The 13,094-nt window shown below is 40.8% G+C and overlaps 1 protein-coding gene across 29 annotated transcripts in view; it reads right to left on the bottom strand.

The window, feature by feature from the left end:
- RBFOX2 (RNA binding fox-1 homolog 2) overlaps positions 1 to 13,094 on the bottom strand; it is a 170,941-nt gene that overhangs the window by 65,487 nt on the left and 92,360 nt on the right. For all 29 annotated transcript variants that reach the window (XR_014502380.1, XR_014502381.1, XR_014502382.1 and 26 more), the window contains one exon: positions 528 to 752. Coding sequence is in view for 24 of the 29 variants with exons in the window: in XM_083400781.1 (XP_083256907.1) it covers positions 528 to 752 (225 nt within the window). In the remaining 5 variants the exon portion in view is untranslated. The remainder of the gene's footprint in view (positions 1 to 527; positions 753 to 13,094) is intronic.

Genomic DNA, 13,094 nt, shown 5'->3' with positions numbered 1-13,094 from the left:
CCTTGGGTATCATGATCCCATCATGTCCAAGCTACACTGGTTATACAGGCACCTTTCACACTGATGCCAACCAGACCCATCTGCATTCACTCCTGTCTCCGAAAGGGGGCACAGGGTGTGAAAAGGCCCCTATATGAGGTCCCCATCAGCCACATGAAAGTGGACTGGAGGGCAGGTCAACTAGTTTAGAATAAAACAAGTTGGCTTGATTTTTCTGTCAACTCCTTAATTCATTCAGCCTGGATTGATTGATTGATTGATTTCAGATGAATAACAAACACCTGCCCTTCCCAGTTCTCTTTCCAATGCTCTTCTTTGGTCATCACAGCTTTTGTCAGGGAAATGGGGAGAAATTAAAAATAAAGCTTGAAATGCAAAGGTACTCCCCACCCCACCGGCCAGACTGAATGTCTAGTTTTTGCCACAAGAGTCCTATCTATGCAGTTTGGGAAGAATACAAATGCGAGAGATTAGGTATTCACATCTGAAATAAGTAACGCTGCACTGCTCAGCCTTGCTACGCATACCGTAAGAGATCCATTCTGTGTGGTGGCTGTGTTCGTGTTCTGTTCTCCGTGCGCCTGTGTACTCCCATAGATTGTCAGATTGTGCTCGCTGGTCTGGCCTGCATAGTCCTGAGTGTGGGGTACGCCATACTCTGTGGGAATCCCATTCTGTGGGGGAGGTGGGAATGGGATTGTTGTGAATGGCTGGACCATCGTGTCAGGAGTGGCTGTCGGCTCCTGGTTACCCTGCAAGTGAAAAAGAAAACAGCATTTAATAATACCACCCCCAAAAAGAGCTCTTTCAACGAACAGTCTTTCAAGGGTCCAGATAAGTTCTCTTTCATTCCTCAACAAGAACACATACTCCCCGAAGAAGGAAGCAATCTTGTCTCCTGGAAACCATCTGCAGGCATTTTCTTTAGCATATTTAATGTGTAACAATAAGTGATAAGATCAAGTTTTCAAGCTCAAGAGACCCCCCACAATCCTATTAACTGCAGAGAAGCATTCTATCAAACTGAAGTACTGGGTTCTTACTCATGGCACCAGAACAAAGCGTGTTTTTGTTGCAATTTTGTTTTTGTTTTTTTAAAAAAGAGGAAAATAAAACTGCAGAATATTAGAGCAGATTTGTACCCTGACATCTCATTAAACTTTAGAATGGGTATCAGTTGATACATTCTTTGTTTACTAGTGCAGACCATCCCTCCTTCACTGTAGCTCAAGGTAGATTGTTTCAAGGTTACTTAAGGAGCACCTCCACCTATTTGCTGAATAAAGTGCCCTGCCATCTGAGTCAACTCACTGCCACTCATTAAGGCGTCCTTGTCATCAAGGGCAGTTGTAATGACTGCTTACCCCTTACCCTGCAACAGTTTAGTAGAAATAAAAGAAGATTTCACCATCTATATTAATTTGTTTAAAATAATTCGTTTTAGTTTTAGTTTTGCAATTGTAAGCTGACAATGGAGTTTCAGAATGACACCCAAAGATAAAAACTTTTTTAAAAAAAAATAACATTAGTTAAGTTGACTTCATTGTTTCACAACAAAAATATTCACAGCAGCAGTCAAAACAAAACAAACAAACAAAACAAAAACATTTTGTTTTTATGACTGAAGTGTTTTTGCTGTTCTAACAAATCAAAACCTTAACATTTGACCGAACCTTTTAAAACTGCCTGAGCCTCAGTAGAACCTTCTATCTGTCAAGCTTCATAAAGCTGAACCCTTCTTGACCTTTAGAAAGCGTTTTTAAAATCCTGAGGTTAGGTAGGTATTTGAACTGATGTGGTAGTGGTTGGTTTTAGCAGATTTTTACATGTTTTTATAAAGTGTACTGGTCTTACTAGATTATTGCTTAACTGTAATGGTTCTGTGCACCTCATGTTTAATTTTTACCTTTTTACGTTTTGCATTTTGGCATATTTTATCTTTTTTAAAAATTATGGGGTTCTTCAGAAACACTTTAGGAAATAAGAAGCTGCCTTGAATTGAGACTTTGGGCCCATCTAACTCAGTACTGTTTACAGCAGGGGAGGTGACCTGTGGCCTTTGGGTAGAGATGTTCTTGGGCTCCAATTCCCATCAGTCCCACCCAGTATGGCTAGTGGTCAGGAATGATGGAAGCTGAAGTCCAGAAACACCGGGAGGGTCATGGGTAGCCCACACCTCACACCTGGGAGAGTGGCTGCCAGTCAAAACAGGAGTTTTCCCTTCCTCCCTGGAGATACATAACTGCTACTGAACCTTTTGCATGGATCAATTGTGCTTTATTGTCAAGCTATATAACCTTTGGGCTAGGCAGCAGAACACATTTTAGAAATAAAGGCTTTGAAGATGCCAAATGGAAACCAAGCACATAATCACAGTGCCAGTTTACTGTAATGGCACTCCTTGCCTGCTTTTCCAAGAGAGGAAGGTATGAACAGCAGCGTTGAGAACACTGCACTTTCTCTCCCCTAATCATAAGCATCACTACTTTCAAACAATGCATTAATTATATTCATCCCAATTTGTGGTAACCCACAGAGATTGCCATGCCAGTGCACTGGGCTTCTAGTAGCACTTTCCCACAAATGCTGCTTCAGATGTATTAGATGTTTGACAGCTATTAAACAGATACGCTAAAAGCCACCCAGAGAACATCAGCAGAGTTCTAGCACTTTAGAATGATGATGAAGCTTTCTCAAGCACATGATTTCCATCACCCGACATGCACTCTTGAACAAAAAGAGGGTTTCTTAGAGTCCGCATACTGAAATCAGGAGAATGCACAAGGTATTCTTCAGAATTTAATGCTAAGTTGTGAGGAGACAACGCTAAAAGGCTCCCGCCCTAGCACAAGTCATTTACAATGACTCTGCTGCACAGAGAACATAAAAAGGATGTTAAGGTTTAAATTCAGATTAGACAGTTAGTTAAAATCCTTATGCCTTAGATCTGAACCACATAGAAAGGCAAAAAATCTCTTGAACAGAGACTTTTAAATTGGATCAGTTTACCCAAAAATAAGACTGGGGTCAACATTTGCCAAAGGTGAACAAAACTCCTTGCAGCAAATCAAGGACATATCTTGCCTTTGCCCACATCAGAGGCAGACCTCATCTCTCCCAATTCATGGACCACAGCAAAAATCCACTGGCCCTGATAGCTACATAATGGTCAGGAAATAGAAAAGCCTCCAACTGCAGTCCTGTACCCACTTACTTAGGAGCCAGACCACTGAATTCAGTGGGACTTTTGAGTAGAAATGTGTAGGATTGCACCGTCAGTCACCTATGGAACTAAGGAAAAGCAAACTTCAGCTTAGGCATTATTATTCCTCTCACTCATGATTAGCAAGAAGTAGCTTGGCCCTGCAGACCTGCAGTAGCTGTCCAATATAATAATAATAATAATAATAATAATAATAATAATAATAATAATAATTTTATTTGTACCACACCCGGTAAAATTGGCTGAAACCAACGAAGAATAGGATATATGGTAGTTTGCTGATTTGTCATGGATTCTTTAGCTGTGATTCCTACATTGCAGGGTTGGACTAGATGGCCAATATAATAATAACAGTATAATATATATGTGTGTGTGTGTGTGTGTGTGTTTATGTACGATGCCCATCTGATTGGTGGCATACCATATGATGATGATTTTTTAAAATTATCATCATATGGTATAGCCCTTCTGGAACAGTGTCACCAAGCAACATGGCAGAGGACTTTCAGTCTGAATAGTTCTCCACAATAAAAGGGAAAGCGGGGGGGGGCTAGAGCTATTCTAATTGACATGCTAGTTTTCCAGAAACAAGGAGTCCAGGGGGAACCATCCCAAAAAGGCTGCATCATAAGATCCCCACCCCCTCCCCGCAACATACATCAGCCCTTAGTTATACTGCACTCTGTTTAACTCAGATATTTTTCACGTTCCTCCCTCTGGCAACCTAGAGAGATTAGGTTGTACTGTATTTGCAGAACTGCTTCATAAGTTACTTTTCCCCAACCAAAAGATCAATTTCAGGGTTGGAAAACAAACATGTAGTTTGTACCGTATGAAAGACAACAAGATTGTTTTCTATTTTGCAGGAAAAAGAGACGAGGAAACCGACGTATCCGTTCCTTCACTGCATAACTGCAATGCCCTTCATATATTTACAAAATACATATCCGTACTACTATGAAAAATACATCAGGCTGTATAAAGCATCTTCAGTGTAGATGCAAATAATATGCCTACTCACAGATCTGAAGCAGCGCAGCTTGTTGCAACACTGAGAAACATAACCCAGAGACAGGGAAATTGTGCTTTAGCATAGCACAGAGGATCACTGTTGGTTTTCTCCAAAGGGAACCACTGTACAAAATAGTCTTGCAGAAGAACACATGCAGAAGCAGGAGAGGGCTTGAAACGAACTAAGGAAACGTTCTCTGTGCATTATCAAATTGCCTGCAACTCTCATTTTAGGCAAAATGAAACTATGTTAAATTCAGAATACATCTAGCTAACGCCAGGTCATTCAGATACTGGCTGAATTCCAAATTTGTTCTGACACTAGCATATCTGGCCAGTGTCCCCTGGGAGTCATGTGATCATGCATGCCTGTAGCAGGGAGAAGGAGAAGGGCATTCAATGATAGCAGAGCACAGAGGCATACAGATAGCCTACACAATGACGACCAGGTTTATTTACTGAATCCCTACAGGACAAAAACACCATGTTTTCTACCTTCACATAAAGTGCTGTTTCTGCATTTCTAAGCCACCAATATAATTGTTTTCCAGCTGTCACGTCTCAGTGGTATCTTCTAGCTTATATATGAAACAGGCTCCCTCCCCCAACTTCCTTTTGTTCACACTGCAGGAGTGGGAAACCTGTGGTCCTCTAGCTGTTGCTGAACTGCCACTCCCACCAGCCCCAGCCAGCATGGTCAATGGTTAGGAATGATGGGAAATGATGTCTAGCAATATCTGAAGTGGGAGGCACAGGTTTCTCACAACTGTTCTGCAATTTGAGCTAAAAAAGTAATAACTAAATGTTGAGACATAGCTGGTGGATTGATTAGATTTATATACTTTCTCTCACACATCAAATGCATACATACAGTGTAATGGTGCTCTCAATATTCCATTCAAAGTAATAGAATAAGGAACAAAAAAAGCCTTTCAATTTTCAACTGAATATACATTCCATAGCACTTTCACCTTGCTTAAAATTATGAGGAAAAACCTGACCTACATTGGCTCCCAGTACGTTTCTGAGCACAATTCAAAGTGTTGGTGTTGACCTTTAAAGCCCTAAATGTCCTCGGCTCAAGGAGCGTCTCCACCCCCATCGTTCAGCCCAGACACTGAGCTCCTGCTCCGAGGGCCTTCTGGTGCGAGAAGTGAGGTTATACGGAACCATGCAAAGGGCCTTCTTGGTAGTGGCACCCTCCCATCAGATGCCAAGGAAATAAACAACTATCTGAATTTTAGAAGACACCTGAAGGCAGCCCTGTTTAGGGAATTGTTTAATGTTCGAAGTTTTATTCTGCTTTTAGTCCTCTGCTGGGAGCTGTCCAGAGTGGCTGGGGAAACCCAGCCAGATGGGAGGGGTATAAATAATAAAATTATTATTCTATTAATGTGATCTTACTCTAAGAAAAAATGGAAAGGAAAATAGTTTATTTATTGTTTTGATTGTTCTAACCAGTCTGCAACTACACTTAGGTCTCATCTACACTTCCAGTTGTCCTGTGTCTAGAAAGTACGGGACCAAGCAGTTTTGCAATGCCTAAAATTTTCCATTTTCCCCACCCCTTTCCCCAGGAAAACCTGCTCTTTAGCAATGAACTGGAACAAACGTCAGTCCCAGAAAACCAAATTGATGTTTGCTCCGATTCAGTGGTAAATATCAGATTTTCCCAGAGGAAAGCAGTGGAACAAGCACAGGTCTGGACAAGCCCTTACACTCTATTTCTTTCTTAAACAGTATTTCTTTCTACAGCCAATTTCTGCTAAAAAACTGATTTTTTTTCCTACATCAAAGCAGCACTGAGAATGTATGGGGGACCTCACTCCCAGGATTATAGCAATCCTGTAAATCAAGGTTTGCAGCTATAGTCAAAGGTAATGCACAAAATGTAACATGAAGTTGTTAAGAAGAGGTGCAACAACAGTGGTGGTGCTATGTTTTTATTCTTTTGCAGAGAAGGAAATTTGACTACCGATTACTAGATAAGACAGTTGTGCACATGGAAAGTTAGGATGCATTCTTAAGATGGGTTATTTCTCTCTTTCAGTTCTTCAGTTCGTACTATCCTTTTCCAACAACTTATCTCTGCTATGGACAATCTTGTTTGACTTGTCTTCATTCTGCCTACACATCAGCAAAGTGCTGGCTAACTATTGTGCTACTAAAGTAGAACTATTACTAAAATGGTTAGATACTGTCCATCATTTGAATTAGCATTTTTATTTTGCCTTGTTTTATCCAATCTTCTCAAGTGGGAAGGGGCGGAACCATGTGCCATATATACTAGGATTTTGTCTTTAAAGGAAAATCATGAACCCCTCAAACCATGGTAGAAGCACTTTGCAGTATAACTCCAGTAGTAAACTAACAATAAAGCAACAGTGCAAGTCTTCACAAAGTTTTGATGCTGCCTATAATGATGTAAGCGGAATCTTTGCAGCTGGGCATCACTCAAGTCAATGTTTAATCCAATAGGTTATTATTCTTCCCTTACCTTTGACTTCTTAGTTAACAGAACTGTAAGTGAAGGTATCTATGAATATTTGAAATATTGCAGTTATAGTATCAGCAGTACAGACTGGAAAGAAGGAGAAGCTGTCCAAATAAATGCATCCGAGTCATTTCTGCTTCAGCTACCACCAGGTTGCCCCTACCCCCTGAAATACTAGCGACACATAAATATAAAGGTTTGCATCAGGTTTCTGCTCAGAAATCAAATTTGGTGATCACAAAATCAATGTCTCTTAAAAGGAATAAATGTGGGGGAAATGCAGAAATGTACTCTTATTTGCTCTGTGCACAGTTGATAATGTTGCAGTTTGTTCTGTTTTTCTGATTGGAATTTTGTGTTCAATCTGTCGCCTGACAAACAAAAGTTGCAATCAACTCTGTCCCACCTCAAGAAATGCATGACCTAATTCAATGGCCACGAGGCTCTAGCATTCAGTTACTGCACATGTGAAGTCTTATCACCACCTTTCACATGTCAGGATGGAAAATGGCAATTCAATAACCTTCTCTTCTCATCAGTATCTCCAGCGCTCACGTATGCTTAAAGGTAGCTCCTTTAAACTAATTCACTGGCCATGAGTCATACTTTAAAAATGAGTCTTACTTTAAAATGTTTGGAAAGTGCTATGTTTTTAGGGGGGAAGTTGTGCTGCTCTGCAGTTGCTGTAATTCACCAACAGTCATTGGAATAGAAGGCGAATCAGAGCAAATACAAATAAATAAAGCTGTGGGTTTGAAACAAACTCCCTCCCTCAAAAGAGCCCCAACCTATTAACTATTCAGTCCCAATACAGGCCTTCTACCTTAACGACATTGGGCCCCAGGCATTTTGAAGTCTTGAATGGTTCCAGATACTAACCCACTGGTCTATAAATATGGAAGTGTCTTCAGCATCAAATGTACATGAGCTAGTTTTGGAATAGCCTGGGCTTGAGAAGCTGCCCTGCCCTTGATGGATGCCATCTCTCTGAACCAACCTTTTGTTTCCAGAGCGCTCAGTTTTCCCCTACCTGCATCATACACAAGCTTTGTCTACCAACTCATAATCATCACCATGAAGCACAACCAACTGTTGTATATTTGTTTCTGTTCATTTTGCTAAAAAAAACCCTCTAGGGAATTAAAAGTCTAAACATACGGGTAAAATTCAAGAGAAAATTTGTTTTGTGGGGTGAAACGCAGTTTTCCTCAGTGAGGCTTCTCAGCACAAAAGAGGTACCTGTTGTCATGGAAGTTTGTAACTATCATTTTTTGTTCTGTGCCATAGCTGTTTTTTGCCTGCCAACCGCCTTCATACTGATCCTGCCAGAACTAGCGGTAACAAGTATTGAGATCGAAGCACTTTACTTATTAAATTTATAGCCTGCCCTTCCTCCCAAAGGAGCCCAGGGTGGCACTTAATGTACAGCTTTCACACGTCTGGCATGCTAGCATGTCTACATGCCAGTCACCAAAGCACTACTAATCACTTCAAAGAATAGGTAGCTGGAAGCACTCTTCACTGTAATCCAGCAATAATACTAACCAGGTACAGTAAGAACAAAGAGGAATCTTTTGCCATTATCCCCAACATTTATACAGAAGATTCCATGAACTTGTGTACTTCTTGAAGTACACTTACTCTCCATACAATGGGCTCCTTGGAACCATGACCAAACCTTGAAAAGTTTTTCTGGTATTTGCCAATGCAAAGTATCTACCACTTGGTTGAAGTCACTATTACTCATTTAGCTTCAACAGTGTACAATAAACTGTACAGAACACAGAAGCAGCAGGGTCTCTGTCCCCAAATGTTTACAGTTTTAATTAAACAGAGAAGGAAGAGTTTGTTCCAGGATGAATGTGTGTCAGTACTACAGCCTGTTCTAGGGGGTTATAACCTATCCAAATAATAAGTCAGGGTCAACCACAACTTGATTCTACAACTTAACTGGACAAACCCTTACTTCATACAAATTATTTTTAGGAATCTAGCGTTTCCATAGTTCTGGTGTATTGCTAATCTTCAAGCACAGGACAAAAAACAAAGTCCCAACAGAAATCATAGCCACAAAGCAAGAATGGGAAAACAAAAGATGATCACATGAGGGATTGTGTACAGAAATAGGCAAGCTGTGGTTCTTTACAAAAAGAGCCAGGGTGGTGTAGGGTTAGAGTGTTGGACTAAGATCCAGGAAACCAGGATTCAAATCCTCACTCTGCCATGGTGTGCGCTGGCTGTCCTTGGGCCAGTCATCATCTCTCAGCCTAAACTTTCTTACAGGGTTGTTGTGAAGATAAAATAGGGAGAGGATGAACCTTGAGCACCTTAAGCTCCTTGAAGGAAAGATAGGGAATAAATGCAATAATCAATCAATTAATGAATCCAAAAATCAATCAATGATCACAGAGCTTCTTGGTCAACATCTGGTATGGACCAGCATCTCCAAAACATGATTAGATATACAAATGCTATGATAGATTTAACAGAATTAATGGGAAAGATAATTCCTGATAGAGGGTCAACAGATTATTTAGAACTTGGTCACTAAGACACTACTGGAAGTCTCATATGATTCTTTTAACCTGGGCCCTGTGTTATCTTTTGGTGTAAGGAACAAAGAGCCCCTTAGTACTCACTGAATCTGTTAAATTTCATATATATCAAGTAATCATTTATATCTCTTCATGTTGCTAGAACCAGCATAGACTGTCCTCCTGTCCTTCCTACTTTTATAGAGAGCAACTCCAAGTGAAAATCAAGGATTGGGCAGAAACCTTAAGAATCAGCAGCCAGTTAAAACAGGAGGTGGGGAAAAGGACGGAATGGGAAAGAGGGGGGAAGATAAGCATATGGAATTAATTGGTGAGTGTTGGATGTCTTGGAAAGGGCTGCTGAGCTTGAAAAAAAGATGTGAGCCTGGGCTCTACAGTCGGACATTACTCGGTTTCCCTTCTGGGGGAAAGGTATGCAAGTGCAACGTAGCACATTTTATGTAAAGCCTCACTCCTCTTGGAGTCTTCAGTTTCTAAAGCTTTCATTCCCATGTTACTGTTGCTGGAGGCTGCATATGCAGAGGCATATGCATCAGTCTCAGAACAACAAAAATGCAGCACAAAGCTGAAGGGATAATAGGAGCTAAACTACCCCAAGGCAATCACTCTCCTTCCCTGGAAACAATACCACATATCTTTGTCATAGAGGGGCAATGGAAGGGATGACAGGTGGAGACTGGAACTGCTCTCCAATAACAAAACACACACACATACACACACACCAGGGAAGAGGCATGCAGTTCGGAAATACAGGCAACTCCTCATTTGCACAAGGGTTGCATTCCAGCTCATTGTGCACATTGGTGAAGTGCACATAAGCCCACCCAGGCTCAAAAACTGTGCGCATCAGCGGTCACATGCCAATCAAACACATGAAAAACGATCACCGCCTGTACTTCTTGATCCAGCATTGTCAACTGAAGCCCAAGTGGCCTTGAGAGGTCAATGCATCTTTTACCAGATTTAGTTGGTCAACCCACTCTTGGACAGGGATAGTCTTGCTACAGTGAAGCAAGCTCTAGTAACCACCTGGATTACACTGGATTAGTGTAATACTTTATATATGGTGAAATGACTCAGAAGCTTTAACACTTTGTCAGTGAGTGCTGTTCATATTACATCTATTTTGAAATAATTAAATTGGGTGCCTATTTTCTTCCAAACACAAGTTTACTGTACTTTAAAACCCTAAAAGCCTTGGGACCCATATGCATAAAGGAACACTTCTTCCCATGCCAGCCTGCTCTGATATTGAGATCATTTGTAGATGCGCTTGTCTATGCACCACTTTTAATGGAGCTCTCTTATGTGGTCAGAAGGGTCAGCACCTTTTTGGTGGTAGTATCCTGACTTTGGAATAAGACATTTCCATTTGTCCAGGCATTCTGGTGATGCCTTATTTGGAACTGCCTTCCCTGCTCCCTGGTATTAAGCTTTTAACCAGCCTTTTATCTTATTGTTTATTATAGAGTTTAATACTGTTGTATGCATATACTATGTGAACAGTTGCAGTAGTAAGATTTCTATACTGCTGATAAACTAAGTCCTCTGGGAAGTTTACATACCTACTTTTAGAATAAAACACACAATTCAACTGTTTGTTTGTTTTTATTTTTTAAACTAAAATCCAAACCCTGTACATACCAAAAAGAGTCTTAATGTAAGCACAAATGCAAACACCATAAAAACCAAAAGGGGCAAAATAAATTAAGTGCCAGAATTCAAAAAGCACCAATATATATATATATATACACCACCCTAGAATCATCTGATGAAGGGTTGTTAATAACTATTTTAAGTGAACAAACAAAACTTAGCTTCCAAATCTGTCTCACATTCTACCTGTTCTCTTAATATCCTTTGTAATTTCTTCCACCACCAGCTGGGAAAGCACTTTTTTGGACACCCTCTTATTCATCTTTTGAGGGAGTACAGTAAGCCTGCAACTTATGTGGGGCTACGCTCTGGGGAACGTACCAAAAGCCAAAATCACGTATAGCCAAAACACATTGGGTTCAATGGCAGGTAGTTTGCCAAGGTCATTTTCCTCAGAACCCCTCCCCCTTTTATTTTTATTTTTTTGCCACATATACAAAGCTGAATACACACAAGTTAAATGTGCATAAATTGTGGGCTTATTCTAAAACAGTGTAGGTGGTATTCAACTACTTAGTCATGCCCATTAACTTTGTGGATTTTTATTACACTATACCTTCCTTTCTGTTTCCTGATGTTGTACCCCTTAAAAGTATGGCTAGTTCAAGGTTACAGAGTTTTGCAAATACTGTACATTGCCAGAGAAACACAAAATCAGCATCAAATGTCTATTTGGGGGAAATATACTGGCCTGTACTTATACTACATAGTTAATGGCAGCTGAAAGGCCTTGAAAACTTCCAGAGAATATAATCCCAACAGACGTTATCGAGGCCTTTCCCTCAGTCCTTTTATCTGCACGAGGGAAAAACTTTAGTTCAACTGCATTGGTAACAACTCATTTTGTTAAACTTGTACAAACTCTCAACATGGATGTATATTTAAAGTGGTTTAATGCTTACTTGTAAGGGTCACTGAGCTTATCTGGCAATTCTGTCACAGTTTCCAGCTCTGCTGCAATGATAATGCAACTTCGCCTGAGAACGACCTCTATACGAAGCCCCACAGCTATCCTCAATAGCCTCTTTTCAAAAGCAGCAAAAGATACAAATGACTTCTTCCAGATAAACAGCATCACACTCCTTGGAATATAGATACCCTGGAAACCGAGGCTGATGCATCCAAAACCAACATCACTATGAGAGATCATGTACAATCAAGAGCACAACCTAGGCATAGCCTCAACCTCAAAAGACTTAGCTGAACTGACACACACTCCTGTTTCCTGAATCCAAAAGACCATCTGTGATAGCTTCTTCAACACACCAGCCTTCACTTTAGAAACCACCATAAATTCAAACCATTTATGTTTGCAATCTGATGCACTTCTTAGTCCATCTGCATGATAACTCACAGCATCCCAGTAGGTTTTCATGGCTAAACCGGGATTAGAACATTCTAATCCTGTTTTAACATTATGATAAATCTCTTTAGTCAGCAGCTGATCCAGCTGCAGTCTACTTCTCCGAGTGTCTACTATGACAGTGCTTGATTCTGGGAGGCTCTACTGACCACAATGATTTTATAGTGTTGTACCCAAGCCCTTCCTGCTGTGAACCCAGTGGGGATTCCTATACAGTAGTACCTTAGTTGTTGAACTTAATCCATTCTGGGAGTCTGTTCAACTCCTGGAACCATTCGAAAACCAAGGTGTGGCTTCCAATTGGCTACAGGAGCTTTCTACACTCAATCAGAAGCTGGGGAAGCCACGTTGGACATTTGGCTTCTAAAAAACGTTCGCAAACTGGAACACTCACTTCTGGGTTTGCGGCATTGGGGAGCCAATTTGTTCGGGGGCCAAGGCATTTGACAACCAAGGTACCACTGTACACAGTTGGTCTTAAACGTGGCGATAGCAGGCAAAGGCTTGGGATATATGCCACTACGCACTCTAGCCAGACCCAAGAGACCCAACTAAATACAAAATAAGGCATAACTAGCTTCATGATAAAGTCTGAAATCCTAGAAGAGATTTCAGCAGAGAATGGGGTTTGCATTTTTTTTGTCTGATTAGCCAAGGGACTAGCTTCAGCCAACCTCTGTTGATGCTTCACCTTGCTCCTTGAATCTTGCCACTCCACTAACTGCTGCCAAGACAGCAGGAGCTAGAGCTCACAGGCTAGCTTAGTGAGTCAACACACCACAGGATACAGGT

The sequence above is a fragment of the Podarcis tiliguerta genome, assembly GCF_965153285.1.
Source record: "Podarcis tiliguerta genome assembly, chromosome: 10".
Taxonomy (NCBI): Eukaryota; Metazoa; Chordata; class Lepidosauria; order Squamata; family Lacertidae; genus Podarcis; species Podarcis tiliguerta.
The sequence above is the reverse complement of the archived record's forward strand: the minus strand, read 5'-3'. Positions and strand labels throughout refer to the sequence as shown.